The sequence below is a fragment of the Melanerpes formicivorus genome, unplaced genomic scaffold (assembly GCF_026170545.1).
Source record: "Melanerpes formicivorus ecotype bairdi unplaced genomic scaffold, bMelFor1.0.p_v2 SCAF_16, whole genome shotgun sequence".
Lineage (NCBI taxonomy): Eukaryota > Metazoa > Chordata > Aves > Piciformes > Picidae > Melanerpes > Melanerpes formicivorus.
This window is the reverse complement of record NW_027142368.1, coordinates 17,142,631-17,158,879: the sequence shown is the minus strand read 5'-3', so window position 1 is coordinate 17,158,879 and position 16,249 is coordinate 17,142,631. Positions and strand designations below refer to the sequence as shown.

Below are 16,249 nucleotides of genomic sequence, written 5' to 3'. Positions count from 1 at the left end.
TCTGTAACCTTGCTTATTCCTTCCTTGCTGCTGCTTCTCCAGCAGCTAAAAAAGTGTTTGTAAAGCGCCCAGAACTGCTTTGAAATGGCCACTGTGCCCAGGAGCATGTGCAAAAGCAAACCCTACTTCAAACCCCCATGGTCTGGCTGGCACTCCAAGGCTCAAGCTTTCCTCCCTGGCAAGCCCCTTCCATGCAGCAGGGAGCTGGTGCCCCCTGAGCCTGCTGGGTTTCAGTGCCCTGCTTCAGCTGCAGCTGTGGAGGGAATCCCTGGTAACTGATTTGGTCAGAGCAGGGGCACCTGACAGTGAAGCTCCCTTGCTGACAGGAGGCCCTTTGGACTTGCATTGTCCCAGGCTGAAGGTGAGTTGAGCTGGGTGTCTGGAGGTGAGTGAAGCTGCTGAGTCTGGAGGCAGGAAGGAAGAGCCTGAGGGAGGACAAGTCCTACCCCCATGGCTAATGTGCTGTGGACCACGGCTGGGGGTGGCACACCAGCCTGCTCCCCACAGGTGCTGCACTGCAAGGAAGGAGATGTCTCAGGTCATGTTTCTCTGCCCCACCATGTAAAGTAGGCTTTGTCTGCAGGGTCCTGCCTTGGCTTGGGCGTGCAACACCCTCCCCACCTTGGTTCCTGCTGCTGGTGGGCTTGGGGCCAGCAGGCGAGGGTCTTCTTACAGCACTGAGGCTGCAATCTTAGTAAAGGCTATGGGACAACAGAGACCTTGGGGTCTCAGGGGTGGGGGGCACCAGTAGAGTCCTTGGACTGCAGGGTGCACTGGAAGAGGTCCCATGGGTGCAGGGTGAGCCACAGGGACCCCGGGATCTCAGGGTGAGGGTGTGCGGGGCACCGGGGGGGTCCTCGGGCTGCAGGGCTGGGGCTCAGGGGGTGCTGCGTGCCCCGGGCTCTGGTACGGGGTCGCCCCGCCCCTGGCCGCAGCGGCCGGGCCCCGCCGCGCTGCCCGCCCCTCCCGGCCCCGCGGCGGGATGCTCGGTGCCGCCGGGCCGCGGCCGGGCGCGGTGACGTCAGGGGCGGGGCCGCCCGGCGCTGCGGTCCGCCCGGCGCTGAGGGGCGGCCTCGCTCCGCGGCGCTCGGCGGCCGGCCCCGGGGCGGGGGCAGGCAGAGCCCGGCGCGGCGCCGAGCATGCGAGTGCCGGCGGGGCGGGCTGCAGCGGCGAGCCGGAGCCGGGGGCAGCGGCGGGCCGGGGCGGCGGAGCCATGTTGCTGGCCTCGGCCGTGGTGGTGTGGGAATGGCTGAACGAGCACGGGCGCTGGCGGCCCTACAGCCCCGCTGTCAGCCACCACATCGAGGCGGTGGCCAGAGCCGGACCGCGGGCGGGGGGCAGCGTGGTGCTGGGCCAGGCCGACAGCCGCCTGGCGCCGTACATCATCGACCTGCAGTCCATGCACCAGTTCCGCCAGGACACCGGTGAGTCCGCCGCGGGGGACGGCCGCCGGGCAGCCGCTCCCGTCCCGGTGCGCGTTGCCCTGTCCAGCCCGGCCCTGCTGGGCCCTGCGCCGGCTTTTCCCGGCCTGCGGTCGCGCTGCCCTGCGCTGCCCTGCGCTGCCCTGCGCTGCCCTGCGCTGCCCTGCGCTGCCCTGCGCTGCCGGCACCCGCTCTGCTTTGCACCTTGCCCGGGCTCCGCGGGTTGGCCTTGCGGTGCTCGGCGCCGCGAAGCGCTGCCCGCTCCCCGCTGCCTGCGGCTCGCCGGCCTGGCGCTGCCCAGTGCTGCCTGCCCTGGAGTGGCTTTGCGCCTTGTCGTGCCTCCCAGTGCTGCCCAGCCCCTCCTGGTCTCGCCCCGCTTCGTGCTCCCAGCGCTGCAGTTCGCAGCACCGCTCAGTGCCGGCGGGTCCCGTCCGGAGCTGCCCGGTCCCGGTCCCTTGCGGCACGGGGTCACGGTGCCAGGCCCCGTGCTGCCTTGCCCGGTCAGGTGCTTTCCTGCCTGACGACTGATCTGAGTCTCCTGTGCATCCAGGTCCCTTACTGCATTTCAGTGGTTGGCGTAGAGTTGCATCGTGCAGTGCTTTGCAGCCGGGTCTGGTATTGCACAGCGCTGCCTGACCTGGAATTGCATTGCACGGTGTTGCACAATGCTGTGCTGCTGGGTCCCATGCTGCATTGCACTGCCTGATCTGGAGCTGGCTTGTGCTGCGTTGCTTTTCACGGTCCCATATTGCATTGTGCTGCTTTGCCCTGCCTTACATCCCATCGCCTGCTCTGCTGGTGCGTTGCTGGCTGTACTGAGCTGTGCTGTGCTGCTGGGCACGGCTGCGTTGTGCTCCCTGGTCCCAGGTTGCGTTGTCTGGTCCCAGGTTGCGTTGTCTGGTCCCAGGTTGCACCTGGCTTTGCCTCACGCCATCCTGCTCTGTCTGTGCTGCAGTCTCACAGCTCTGCTTCTCGCTGCCCAGTCCTGTGCTGCCTAAGCCCTTGCAGTCTGGGCTTGCCTGGTCCCTAGGTGCTTGCTGTATCCCATGCTGCCCAGCACTGCCCACGTGTCCCTGGCTCCTCTGGGGGTCATGCTGCCCAGCCTCCTTGTGCCCTACTGCACACTATGTTCTGTTCTCCTAGCCAGGATTCCCTTTGTGTGCAGCACCTGTCCCCTGCAAACCCTTCCCAGGGCTCTTTGAGCCATCATCAACCCCAAAGGCCTGGTGCCATTTGGTACTTGGGGGCCAAATCTTGCTCTGAGTCATGGCAGCCCATGAGGGTGCCTGGGGTTGGAGGCACAGGCAGGTGGAGGGATGCTTAGGGAAGGCACTGGCAGGTGGGGGAGCCCCGAGGGTGATGGCTTGGTCAGGTAAAGGGGGGCATTTGTGGGTGGGGAGGCAACAAGCAGGTGCATGAGGGAGCAGGGCAGTGAGGATGAGGAGGACTGTCCCTGTGGTGAGACACGTATGGCCCTGGGGGGAACTGGGATGTGGGACACGGGCACCCATGGGGAAGAGGTTGGCACCGGAGACTTGTGCCTCTGCTGACACCCCCACGAAGGTGTTTGATGTAGTGAGACGCTGGACACCCTTCTTTGTCCTTCCCGCAGCAGCCCTAGGGGCTGGCAGTGACCCTCTCCTGCAGAGGGGTGTGGGGGCCAAGGGACCTCTGCCGCGAGGCTGGGGGCCAGCCTCTGGGGGCTATTGTCAGCAAGGGAGGAGGCCTGAAAGGGGAATTGTTCTGTCTGTCCCTGGGTTGCTGGGGATGTTGGTATTTTGGGTCATTAAAAGCTCTGATTTGGGAGGGTCGCGACCCTGGCGAGCCCTGAATAGCTATTGTCCCTTTTCTTCCCCTGCTGAATGGGAGGCCGGCTGGCTGTGCCGGGCTGGGGGACGCTCGGCATTCCCACACCGCTGCTCGGGGGCTGCCAGATGCCGCATGCCGCCGCTGCCCTCCCCGCCCCGCGCCGGATTAGGATAAATCACTGCCCTGCGCCCCTCCGGCCCCGCTCCCTGCCGCCGCTGCCAGCAGCTGCGCTCCCCTCGGGGCCCCTGCGAAGGACTGCCCCGGCCTGGGGTGCAGCTGCACCCCAAGATCCCTGGCAGGGTGCTGGGTGTGCAGCTGCACCCCTGATCCCTGGCAGGGTGCTGGGTGTGCAGCTGCACCCCTGATCCCTGGCAGGGTGCTGGGTGTGTAGCTGCACCCCAAGATCCCTGGCAGGGTGCTGGGTGTGTAGCTGCACCCCAAGATCCCTGGCAGGGTGCTGGGTGTGTAGCTGCACCCCTGATCCCTGGCAGGGTGCTGGGTGTGCAGCTGCACCCCTGATCCCTGGCAGGGTGCTGGGTGTGTAGCTGCACCCCTGATCCCTGGCAGGGTGCTGGGTGTGCAGCTGCACCCCTGATCCCTGGCAGGGTGCTGGGTGTGCAGCTGCACCCCTGATCCCTGGCAGGGTGCTGGGTGTGTAGCTGCACCCCTGATCCCTGGCAGGGTGCTGGGTGTGTAGCTGCACCCCAAGATCCCTGGCAGGGTGCTGGCTGTGCAGCTGTCATTAGCACTATTAAACAGCTTTTCCTTTTTGCCCACTTCTTGCTGGGGAGTGGTCCTGCCTGGGGGCTGTTCCCAGCCGAGGGAGGGGAGTGAAAAGGAGCTGCCCTGCTTGCAGGCTTTACCCTGGACATGGTAAAAGCCCGAGGAGCAGACTTCTCATTTCTTCTCCTTGGGTTTTGCTGCTGCTGGCATGGGCTGTTGTGGCATGGCGTGGGGTCAGTGGTGCTGGTCAGTTCCTCTCACCTCTTAACCAAGCAGCTCTGGGTGCTCGTGGCAGGTTTAGGATGGGACCCCAGGGCTGAGCCCGGCCGTACTTAGCCTGCCCTGCTGTGGAATGTCCTGAAGGGGAAAGCTTTTGCCTCATTGTAGGAGCTTCCTAACTTTGTGTCTGCGTTCCCAGTGTGTCCCTCTCGACTGTGAGTGGTGGGAAAGGAACTGCCTGGCAAAAATAAGGATGCAAACTACAAAGCCTTCATGCTTTGTGCTCCCATCCTACTCTTAATGCTCCCTGACAGGGAGCAGGGGCTGGACATGGGGCCCCACTTCAAGTCCTTTGCTTAGCCTTGCATGGATTTTCCTTGTGCTGTGGGCTGATTTTTCATCCTGGGCCAGCTTGGCAGCCACAGGCAGTGGGGCTGTGTGGCAGCTTTAGGCTGGCACAAGGCTTCCACCTCTGCACATGTGGGTGCCTGCACGTCACCACCGCGGGGCTTACAGCTGCCCTGTCAATCTTGCGTTTCCTCATCCTGGTTTGGAGCTGAGAGGGAGACAGGGCTGTGGCAGGCGCTGCAGGACGCCCGCTGGTTACCTGTCTGGCTTTGCCAGGCTCCTGTGGGAGGGCCCTGGGAGCATCTTGGAGTAGCTAAGTTTGTGGTTCTGTGTTTCACCACCGATGCTGAGTGACTGCACACTGGGGCTGGGAGGGCAAACCACCGCCACTGATTGATGGGGGTGAAACCTGCCCTTCCCTTATGCTGGGGGTGCCCCCCAGTGCCAGGCACGTAAGGCCCAGGGGCTCTCTGGCCTCTTTGCTGCGCCAGCAGCAGCAGCCCGGGGAAGCCACAGCACAGCCGAGCTGCAAAGCCCTCCTGTCCCCGTGCTGAATGGCACTGATGGGGCAGGCTGGGGGTGGCTTCACTCCCTGCTGGATGCCAGCACCAGGGTCTGATGTCACCTCTCCCCCTCCCTCAGGCACCATCCGCCCGGTGCGGCGCAGCTACTATGACCCCTCGTCGGCGCCGGGCAAGGGAGTGGTGTGGGAGTGGGAGAACGACAGCGGCTCCTGGACGCCCTACGACATGGACGTGGGCATCACCATCCAGCGCGCCTACGAGAAGCAGCACCCCTGGGTGGACCTGAGCGCCATCGGCTTCTGCTACGTCATCGACTTCGCCACCATGGGCCAGATCAACCGCCAGACCCAGCGCCAGCGCCGCATCCGCCGCCGCCTCGACATGGTCTACCCCCTGGTCTCGGGCACCCTGCCCAAGTCGCAGTCCTGGCCGGCCAGCCCCGGGGCGGCGGCGGCGCCCCCCGTGCCCGCCTGCGCCTGTCCCCAGTGTCTCCTGGTCATGAGCGTCAAAGCCACCGTCTCGGCCGCTGGCCCTGGCGCTGCCACCCTCCAGCCCCGTAAGGCGCCCCCTGCGCCGCCCGCCGCTCCTAAAGCGCCGGCTCCGGCCTCAGGGCCCAAGGCGCCTGACGGCACAGCCACGGTGCGTGGCACGCTGAAGCCGCTGGCAGCCCAAGGAGGCCGGCGGCAGGCAGCCAGCACTCCTGCCCTGAGCTTGGCCAGCTCCACCGCCAGCCCCCCTGGTGCGGGCAGTGCCAAGGCCTCCCGTCCTGCCCTGGGCACCCTGAACCGCAGCCACCTCCAGCGCCTGGCCATCGCCCAGTCCCGGGTGCTGATCGCTTCTGGGTGAGTCCTGCCATGCCAGCGAGGGGTAGCTGTGGGGAGAACAGGGCAGTGTGGTTTTGCTTTCCCCCTTTGCCAGGGTGCAGGGAGGCCACAGTGCCATGGAGCTGCCCGCTGCAGAGGTGCTGTCACCCCGGAGCCCGGTGGGAGAGGGCTTTGGCAGTCCCTCTGCAGACGGAGGGCTCTGCTGGGCCCCTTCCCCACGGGTGCCCAGGGACTGGAGCAGGGCTGGTGCGGCTCCTGCATCTCAATGAGGAGGCTCAGGCTGCCCTTTCTCTTGGTGGCAGGGGATGGGTGGGGGACTGCGAAAGGCCCAAAGAAAAGCCATTCAAGCCCCATGAGAAGGGGTCCCTCCAGACCTCCCCGCTCTGAAGATACTTTTTTCTTCCAAGGGGGTGGGCACTTAACGAGTCTGTTTCTCCCCTTTGTCTGGCTCTGCCGTCAGCCTTCTGTCGCAGCTTGGCCCCTTTCCTCTCCCTCTCCGTCCTCCCCCTTCCCTCCGCTCCTGACCCGCAGGAAAACTTTCCCATGGAAGAGAGCCCCAAGGGGAGGAGGGGGAAAGAGCTGCGGCAGCGGCGTGGCCGTAGGAGAAAAGGGGGGAAAAGCCCTCAGCAGCCCGTCCCGGGGAGCGCTGACAAAGAGGGGCTGTGAATGGAGATGCGGGCGGAGTTTGTGAAGAGCCAGAGAAGGGGGGGCGGCGGAGCGGGGGGGGCGGTGGGGCAGGGGGGCGGCGGTGAAGCAGGGGGGGCGGCGGCGGAGCAGGGGGGCACCGTCGGAGCAGGGGGCGGCGGCGGTGGAGCAGGGGGGGCACCGTCGGAGCAGGGGGGGCGGTGGCGGAGCAGGGGGGGGCACCGTCGGAGCAGGGGGGGCGGCGGCGGAGCAGGGGGGGGCACCGTCGGAGCAGGGGGGCACCGTCGGAGCAGGGGGGGCACCGTCGGAGCAGGGGGGGCGGCGGTGGAGCAGGGGGGGCACCGTCGGAGCAGGGGGGGCGGCGGTGGAGCAGGGGGGGCACCGTCGGAGCAGGGGGGGCACCGTCGCCCTCTCGCTGCATTCTCTCTCTCCAGCCAGGGCTCGTGCAGTTGCTCAGGCAACTGTTGTCTGGCCCTCGCTGGCCCCTGGGGGCTGTGGGGAGCTGGGTGCCTGCGGATGGCCCTGACGTAGTCTCTGCTGGCTCCTCACAGGGTCCCCACTGTCCCCGTGAAGAACCTCACTGGCTCCAGCCCGGTCAACCCAGCGCTGGCAGGTGAGGAGGAGGCTGCAGCAGGGCGCCCGCGGCTCCGCGCTGTCCTTCCCGGGGGCAGGTCAGCCCCAGGGGTGGGCTGTGGAGCGGCGCTGGAGGCTCAGTGCGGTCTCAAACCCCTTCCCGCAGGGATCACAGGGATCCTGATGAGCGCGGCCGGGCTGCCCGTGTGCCTGACCCGGCCCCCCAAGCTGGTGCTGCACCCCCCCCCCCGTCAGCAAGAGCGAGATCCAGTCCATCCCTGGCATCTCCCACACCTGCCGCAAGACCACAAAGAAGCAGGCCAAGAAGGGTGAGGGGCACGTTGCCAGCTGACCCCAGCTCCTGTGCCACCCTCCCTACCCGCTCCTCTGTCCCCTCCTGCCGGCAGCGGCTCTGCCCTGTGCTGCCCCCCTGACCCTTGGCCCCCCGCAGGTAAAACCCCGGAGGAGGTGCTGAAGAAATACCTGCAGAAGGTGCGGCACCCGCTGGATGAGGTGAGGCCAGAGGGGTCCCTGGGGTGCTTTGCTCTGGGAGGAGTGACTGGGGACGTGGGTGATGCCCTGGTGCTGTGCAGGGGCCTCCTGCAGCCTTTCCTGTCTCTGCCCTGTGCCTGTCCCCCTTGACAGAGGGCTCTGCCGTTGGCTGGCCCAGGGTGGTGGCACCGTGCCAGGGGTAGGTGCTGGCTCCTGGGCAGGAGCAGGGCAGCTCCTCAGCCCTGCGTCCTTGGCGAGGCTCTGACTGCATCCGTGCAGCTGAACCCTCTCCTCCTCTTCTGTGCAGGACTGCACCATCTGCATGGAGCGCCTCTCTGCACCCTCTGGCTACAAGGGACCCCAGCCCACCGTCAAGCCTGACCTGGTGGGGAAGCTGGTGAAGTGTGGACACATCTTCCACCTCCACTGCCTGGTCGCCATGTACAACAACGGCAACAAGGTGCAGGGCTGCAGCCCCAGGGGATGCCCCAGCCCCCGGCTCAGTGACCTGTGCTGAGCTCTACCTGCCCTTAGTGGGACTGTGCTTGAGTCCTGCTGCCCCAGAGGACTCTGACTTCCCCATTCTGAGCAGAGAGTTTTACCTTTTACCAGCAGCAAGCACTTGGGAGCAGGAAAGCAGAAGCCAGGGCTGCGTGGGTGTGTTCTCCCCTCCCACTGTGCCCAGTTTTACTTCCTTGCATTCCTTCCTGGGTTCAGTGGTAGTGAACTTTGATCCCTGCCTCTTTGAGCAGAGCCTCACATCTGGTGCTGGGCAGTGCTTTTCCAGCTGTAGGTGGACTTTCCTGAGCCTCCTGCAAACGGCCTTTGTGCTCAGCTCTCACAGCAAAATGCATTCCACCAAATCCTAGGGCAGAGGTAGGGAGAGGAGGGAGGACTGTAGGGTCCTGGGGCTACAGCATCATGTGGGCCCAGGGGCAGCACAGGGGCAGTGGTGGAAGCTGAGGCACAGGGAGTTCCATGGAAACAGGAGGAAAAGTGCTTTTCCCTGTGAGGGTGACAGAGCCCTGGAGCAGGCTGCCCAGGGGGGTGGTGGAGTTTCCTTCCTGGAGATGTTCAAGACCCACCTGGCTGTGTTCCTGTGTGAGCTGCTCTGGGTGCTCCTGCTCGGGCAGGGGGTTGGACTGGATGAGCTCTGGAGTCGCTCCCAGCCCCTGGCATTCTGTGAGTCTGTGATCACAGACTATGAAACAGGAGGGGCGGTGCAGGCCTTGGGGTGTTGGTCAAAGTTGGGTGACTGTAGCAGATCCTCCCAGCCCTACCCCCTGCTCCCTGAGTGGTTTCGAGGTGACTGCCTCCACGAGCACAGCGTCAGTGCCCAGGCCGGTGTGCTCCTGCAGGATTCTGGTTTCATTATGTTCCTTTCTCTCCCTGCTCACAGGATGGAAGCCTGCAGTGTCCCACCTGTAAAACCATCTATGGGGTGAAGACAGGGACGCAGCCCCCGGGGAAGATGGAGTATCACATCATCCCTCATGCCCTGCCTGGCCACTCCGAGTGCAAAACCATTCGCATCATCTACAACATCCCCCCGGGGGTGCAGGTGTGGCCTGGCCCTATGCTCAGGAGGGTGCAGGGGTGGTTGTCCCCTGTGGGGGCTGGTGGCCCTTGTCACCGCTGCTGCATCCTCTGGGTCATGCTGCAGCTCATGCCTGGACTTGGGGGTTCTGGGCTGGGTGATGTCCCTGGAGCTGCACACCCATACAGATGTGCAGAGTCTGGGCTACAGCTGCAGGAAAGCCTTGGCCCTGCCTGCTTGCTGGTGTTTAGGGCCACCCACTGAGGGTGGGGGGTTACACTGTGCCCAGAGCATCCTGCTGAGTTCCAAAGGGGCTTTGTCCCACTCCACACACTGCAGGGACCAGAGCATCCAAACCCTGGGAAGAGCTTCACCGCCCGCGGCTTCCCCCGGCACTGCTACCTGCCCGACAGCGAGAAGGGCAGGAAGGTGAGGGGCTGGCTCAGCTGGCCAGGGCATGCTCAGGGGGGTGTTGGGAGGGAGAGGGAGTCAGCAGCTCTTTGGAGCACTGCAAAAAGCAGGCTGGGCTTATGCCTGCAGACCTGGGTGGAGGTTTTCCTGGTGGCCCATCCGGTGTGCTGCACAGGAGGAGCCTGGTGGCACTCCCACGTGCTGGGGGAGCTCTGCAGCCTGGTCCTGCTGAGTTGGTTGGAGCAGGACCCAACAGCTGGGCTCTGGAGCTGCCTGGAGGGCGTTGCTGTGGGTTGTGCACGTTGCTGGATTGTGCCAGGATGGTCAGGAGTGAGTGCTTCCCCTTGCTGCCTGCCTCACCTCTGCCTTCCACAGGTACTGAAGCTGCTGCTGGTGGCCTGGGACCGCCGCTTGATCTTTGCCATTGGGACCTCCAGCACCACCGGCGAGTCGGACACGGTGATCTGGAACGAGATCCACCACAAGACAGAGTTTGGATCCAACCTCACTGGCCATGGCTACCCTGACATCAACTATCTGGACAATGTCCTCGCTGAGCTTGCAGCCCAGGGCATCACAGAGGAGAGCCTGGCACAGGAGAAGGACTGAGAGGGCAGCAGGGAGGCAAGGGAAGGGGCGCCTGTGCCCCTCGTCCGCCCTCCCCACCTCCCGAGGATAAAGCTGCTGGAGAAACTCACCTGGAGGCTTTGCAGGGGGCACCTAGAGCCCCCCAGTCCTGGTGGCACTGCCCACTGGGAGCATCTCCAGGCTGGCCAGGAATGTGGGAGCAGGTCTGCTAGGTTGTCCCCTTCACTCTGGTGGGGAGGGAGCCACAGTGTTCTGTGCTGGCCTGGCTGTACCCTCTGCCTAGTGTCCTATCCCCTCTGCCACCATGGTGAGGGCTTGAGGGGTGCCAGGATGCCCTCCTTCCTCATGCTTGGGATGATCCCAGGCTGGCTTCATGCCCCTGACACCCACCTGGGCGTGGGACCTGGCCTCGGGTGGGAGTGGGACCCGCAGGAGTCCCCCGTGCTCTGCCTTGTCCCCCCACTGTCTCCTTGTTCATTTGTCCTGTCTGGTCTGGTCCCTCCTCATGGCTCTCCTGTGTCCGTGGAGGCTGGGGGGCCCAGGTCTGCCTCAGCTGGGTCCCCCAGCCCTGTGCCCCCATCTCCTCTTGGCTGTGTCTGACCTGTGCCCTGCAGGGTCCCCTTGCCTGGGCTGCACCCCCTGGGGAGGGGCTGCTGGGGGGCAGGAAGCAGGGGCAGGGGCAGAGGTCTCTTGGCTTGTTTGCCACCCTCCTGTAGTTGGTTCCTGGAACTTCTCATGGGGGTGTCCCTGTGTGACTCTATCTATACCTCACCTTTTGGGGCTGTGTTGTGTATCTGTGTCTGTAGGTGCTGGGGGCTGGGGAGGTGAGCTGGGGGCTGGGAGAGCTCAGTGCTGTGGCCAGGCTGGAGGCTGAGCCCTGTGGCACTTGGTGGGGAGTGGGGGGAGCACCACTCCCCTATTGCAGGGACTCCTCACCCTGAAAAGGGGTCAGTGCCCCACAGTGGGGCTGTTGCCAGTGGGTCCCCATGGGGCCAGGTGCAAGTGTGGGTCCCCTTCCCACTGGGTCTTAGCACTCTCTGAGGGGTGGTGGTGGGCAGCTGGCTGGAAGGGGGTTGGCACAGCGGTGGTGGGCTGGGGCCAGGGTGGTTGATGTGGGGAGGGGAGCATGGGTAACAGGGGGTGGGTGTTGCATGACATCCTGGAGCCCTTGCTAGCCCCTGGGGACTTCATAGGGCCTCTTAGAGTCACCTGTGGTGGAGGTCTGCATGGCTTTGTTGACTGCCCTGCAGGGCACTCTCCTCGGTGGCAGGGGCTGGCTGTGCTCCTGTCCCTAAGCTCACAAGAGCCCCAGGCTTGGAGAGCAAGTGGAGGGCACTGCCCAGGCTGCCCCCAGCCCTGCACCATTGCTCCCAGGGCAGCCTGGGGTCTCCCAGCCCGGTCTGTTGTGTTCACCTCCTGGTTTTCCTGGGGGGGTCACCTTGCCCTGTGTCCCAGGGGATGGCAGTGTGGGATGGGGGGGGGCACCCTGCTGTGCATCACTCTGTTGTCCTTGATGTTGTTTCTTCTCCCTGGGCTGGGAAATGTGTCAGCCCCAGCCAGGCACTCTGCAGAGGGGAGAGGGCATCAATAAAGCAGATGGCAGGGGGCACTGCACGGCCTGGCCTCTCTGTTGTCTTCTGTCCGTCGTCTGTGTGCCCAGGTGAGTGAGGTGGCACCGGGGGGGTGGGGGCCAGGCCCTCTCATCCCCCTGGCTGCCCCTTTGTGCTGCTCTGTTTCCAACTGCCCTTAGCAGGGGATGTTCTTTTCTACCTCAAGGGAGCAAGCCTCTTGCCCCAGGAGAACAGAAGCCTCCTGGGGTGGCTCTGCAGCCTGGGGGGGGGCAGCAGTGTGATTTCTCCTTCCCCCCTGCCCAAGCCCTGGGGTTTTCCTCACTGCATTAAAAAACCCCTGGCTGGAGCTATGCAAAACCCTCCCATGATGTGGGGGGAGGAAGGGAGCATCCCCCCCCGTGCCTGGGTGCCAGGGTGACTTCTCACAGCATGACACAACCTCCTCACAGCCTTTGGTTTCTTTTTTAATGCTCTTTTGCCTACACAGTCAGCTGCTGGCTGAAATAAAGCTGCTCCGTGCTCCCTGCATGCGTGTGTGTGGCTGCCCTGGGGGACACACCTGCCACAGGTCGACTCCCCGGGGCTCCAGCCCTGCAGCACCTCGCCCTGGGGCCCCATCTCCATGGAGGTGTAGCCCTGGAGGTGCAGGAGGAGCTGCTGGAGGGATAGCCGTGGAGGAGACTGGTGCCAGATTGACCCTGGGAGCTGGCCTTCAAGAGCAGGGGGCAAGGAATGTCTGAAGGGCCATGGAGCCTCCCAGGTGCTTGAGGCTGGAGCTTGGGGATCCGGTGGAGGGCCAAGGCCTGGCACCTCGTGAGGGGTCAGCCTAGGGGCACCGTGGGCAGCTGCAGGAGGTGAGGGGCAGGGGTCTGGTGGCACTGTGCAGCTCTACCTGTGGGAAGGAGGGTGGGCAGGGGGCTCTGCCTGGGCTTCAGGCACAAGGCATTGCCTGGCAAGTGGTGGGGAGCAGATGCTTACGCTGCTGGCCCCTCGGACTCTTGCTGGTAGCCCTCTCCCATGCTCAGCACAGTGCTGTCCCCGGGGTGGGCAGCTGCTGGGCTGTGCTGCTCAGCCACCCTCTGGTACCCCCTCGCCTTGTGCCTCCGGCGGCTGTAGCAGAGGGTGGCCAGGATGGTGGCCAGCCCTGCCAGGACTGCTGCAGTGACCCCGGCCACCTCGCCCCCCGTCAGCCCCCGGCCCCTCAGCATCTCTGCCGCCTGCTGGGCGTCTTCTGGCTGGGCCAGCCGCCAGGCTTGGCTCTGCCCATCCCTGACCCAGGTGCTGGCCCCGTCCCCACTGCTCACCAGCACAGTGTCGGTGTCTGGCAGGCTGGGGGAGGGTCGAGTGAAGGGTGGCAGGCGGGCGGGCGGCAGCGAGCCCGCTGTGAAGATGCCAGCCTGGATGCAGTGCTGCACCAGGCAGCTGTCGCTGATGAGTGCCAAGTGCTGGCTGAAGCCTGGGGGGCAGCCCTTGGCATAGGAGTCCTCCGTGGTGCCCTGGTGCTTCACCAAGGGGTTCCCTGCCTGGCAGCTGAAGAAGCCCCCGAAGGGCACCGCATGGGGTCCGCCTGCCTCGTAATCCTGGCTCACACACACCTTCAGCTCGTCGAAGAGCTTCAGTGGGAAGTAGCTGGAGGGGCAGGACTGGGCTCCGGTGACGTAGTTGGCGCTGCGAGTGCTGAAGAGCCCCCCAAAGAGGTACCCTGACCCCGGCGCCACCGAGCTGCTTGGGGCACACCAGTAGGCACCGAACCGCACCCGGGAGAGCTGGAAGACGTCCTGGCACCGGCGGCGGCAGAACCACTTCAGGAAGCATTTGCTGCGGCAGTCGAGGCGGCTGCGGCCCTCCTCCCGCTCCTGCGCGCCCAGCAGCACCGGGCTGTAGTTGGAGGGGCAGGAGAAGGCTCCCGTGGCCGGGTTCCGCTGCGCCAAGTCCCGGCACATGGCGTCGGCGTCGGGGCCGGCCAGCCCCACGCACGTCTGGAAGGCGCCCCCGAAGGTGAAGTTGGCCCCGGAGCCCCGGCAGGAGCCGTCGTCGGTGTTGGCCTGGAAGTTGAAGTTGGGCGAGGCGGCGTCGGTGCAGCCCGGGGAGGTGTTGAAGGCGTAGTAGCGGCGGGCGGCCGCCTCCACGCTCCGCGCCAGCCGCCTGGCCGTGGGCGCCGGCAGCTCCGGCAGGGCGCTGGGCGTGATGAAGAAGTACAGGGGCAGCCCCGAGCGGTCAAGGGCCACCAGCTGGTTCCTGATGCCCTCCTGCCAAGTCTTGAGGGTGATGCCCGGGTAGAAGAGGGGCCCCCCGATGCTCTCCACCCGGGAGTGGGTTCGGTTCTCCAGGTACTGCTTGGTGATCCCGGAGCTGGCGCTCAGGGACTCCTCTGTTGTCAGGCTGATGATGCTGTGGAAGGCCAGGCTGGCCGAGGCGGTGACCGCGCTGCGTGTGGCCCAGTTGTCCCTCAGGAAGGTGGCCTTGATCTGATCCTCCTGCACCAGGGTGGCTCCGGCATCCACGGAGGTGACGGCGTGGGTTCCGTAGTTGAGCACCAGCACCTCGGCCAGGAAGTCGGCCATCCGTGTCTGGTTGCTCTCCAGGTGGTTGGCAATGGCCAGCAGCTGCCTCTTGAAGCCCTGGTCCAGGGCCGCCCCGGGGTCGATCTTGGCAGTGTAAACCAAGCTCCTGACCTGTGCCCGGGTGGTGACCGCCTGGTCTCTCACCTGCTGGGTCTTGGCTTGGCGGAAGTCGAAGGAGAACTTGCCGTTGAGGAAGGAGTAGAGGGAGAGCTCCAGGTTGATGGAGGCAGAGGTGAGGCTTTGGTAATCCTTCCAGGACTCAATGATCTCGGAGTTGATCTCCAGGTTGCTCTGCTTGCGAGGGATAGTGAAGATCTCGTCGGGGATGATGTAAGCTCCGTCTTCCGTGGTCCTGCACAGGGAGTAGCTGAGGCTGAAGACTCTGCCCATGTCCAAATTCCTCAGGTTATCCCAGCCCCCCCCTGGCAGAACTTCCAGACCTGGGAGATCCAGAGCCTTCTTGCAGGCCAGGAACCCTGCAGAGGAGGGCTCCTGGGAAGGCTCAGCCCCCCTCGCCCCAGCCATCCACACCCACGCCAGCAGGACCCCCTGCAGCACCCAGCCCATGGCTGCTCTGGCACAGGGGCCTCGGCAAACGTCTGTGCGGTGGGGCAGGAGCTGGGGAAATGAAGTGGCTGAGGGGTGCAGCTGCTGGGCAGTTCCTCCTTTGGGGGCTGAACGAACAAAAGGGAAAGCAGAAGTGAGAGCTGATGAATGTGAGAGGGGAGCCAGCGGCGTGAGACAAGCAGGTGGGGCACAGAAACTGGAGGTGTCTGGAGCTCATGGCTTCCCTGTGGCAAAAGCCCCCTGCCCTCCTGGAAGCTGCTCTGCCAGGGATGGGGCAGGGAGAAATCTCTCCCTCAGCTCTCTGCTTTACCCAGGGAGGTTCACCGCGTGGCTGTCCCTTGGCTGGGGCTTGGCTGACTCCCCCTGAGATGACTCTCTGCTGCTCCTGGGTGACTCAGCCTCCTTTGCACCATACAAGGGACCTGTCCCCAGCCCCACAGCCTCACTCACATGATGGGCTGAGATCTGACCCTGGTCTCATGAGTTTTGCTGCTGACTCTGAGGCTTTTCTCATGGCAGAGACAAGGAGAGGAAGCAGGGAGCTGGTGCAGTGTGGTTTTGCTGTGGGGGTCAGTGCAATGCTTCTCTCTCTTGGGGAGAAGGCTGCCAGCCCCCCAGGGCAGGCATTGGTGGGGCTGGGGGTTCCCCTCAATGTGGGCCATCCCCTGGCACAGGTGTCCCTGCTGGTACATCCCCACACCAACACCTATGGCAGAACCCTCTACAGCCTTCTCTGCCCTCTCTCTGCCCTTCTCCCAGTGTCCATGGTGCCAAAAGCTGGGCAAAGCACCTCCTGCTCAGGGCTTCTCAGGCACAGGAAGCTGGTACCAGTGATACTGAGCTGGTTCTGCCCAGGGGGGCTGGCACATGGGCATGTCCCAGTTTGGCACAGGGCAGCTGCTCTTTGTCTCAGGGAATGAAGTGTTAAGGCAGCTTCTGATGTGAAGTCTGTGATTTCCATGAGGATAGGCTCACTTCCCCTTTCTTGGCTGCTTAGTTCCTCTTGCCAGGATGCTTCTGGCATGGACAAGGCTGAAGTGAGAGCTGTGATGGAGGTGGGGAGGACAGACCACAGATAGGTTGAGGTAACACCAGGAGGTGGGGAACAGACAGCAGGAACATTGGGGATGGCCTTGCTGGCCCCAGTGTGAGGCTTGGACCCTGAAAATAGCTGGAAACCCCTGGCATGGGAAGGCTCCTGGAGGCTGCTGAATAGACCATCTGGAGCCACCTGCATTTCAGACTGGGCTGGGAGGTTGCCTAACCTAAACTCTAGCCATGGATTTCACTGCCACCCAACTTTAAAGCTCAAGCAGTGGCTCCTGGTGGAGATCCAGGGGTGGAGATCCAGGGGTGGAGACCCAGGGGTGGAGATGGCTGTGGGCCCTGGGCTTGGAAGAGGGAGAGAAGCCCCCCAGGGCAGGCAGGAGCTG

The 16,249-nt window shown here is 64.5% G+C and overlaps 2 protein-coding genes across 2 annotated transcripts; one reads left to right on the top strand and one right to left on the bottom strand.

The window, feature by feature from the left end:
* Positions 1-1,058: 1,058 nt before the first annotated feature.
* DTX4 (deltex E3 ubiquitin ligase 4) lies at positions 1,059-12,211 on the top strand. Its single transcript, XM_068148448.1, is given in 10 exon segments — positions 1,059-1,424; positions 5,163-5,886; positions 7,065-7,126; positions 7,253-7,326; positions 7,328-7,415; positions 7,538-7,599; positions 7,886-8,038; positions 8,978-9,139; positions 9,455-9,544; positions 9,902-12,211. Coding segments are annotated over 10 exon segments (1,860 nt in total). The 5' UTR covers positions 1,059-1,213; the 3' UTR covers positions 10,136-12,211.
* Positions 12,133-14,849, bottom strand: MPEG1 (macrophage expressed 1). The gene has a single exon (XM_068148447.1). The coding sequence runs from the start codon at positions 14,814-14,816 to the stop codon at positions 12,660-12,662; it is 2,157 nt and encodes a 718-aa protein (XP_068004548.1). The 5' UTR covers positions 14,817-14,849; the 3' UTR covers positions 12,133-12,659.
* Positions 14,850-16,249: the final 1,400 nt, after the last annotated feature.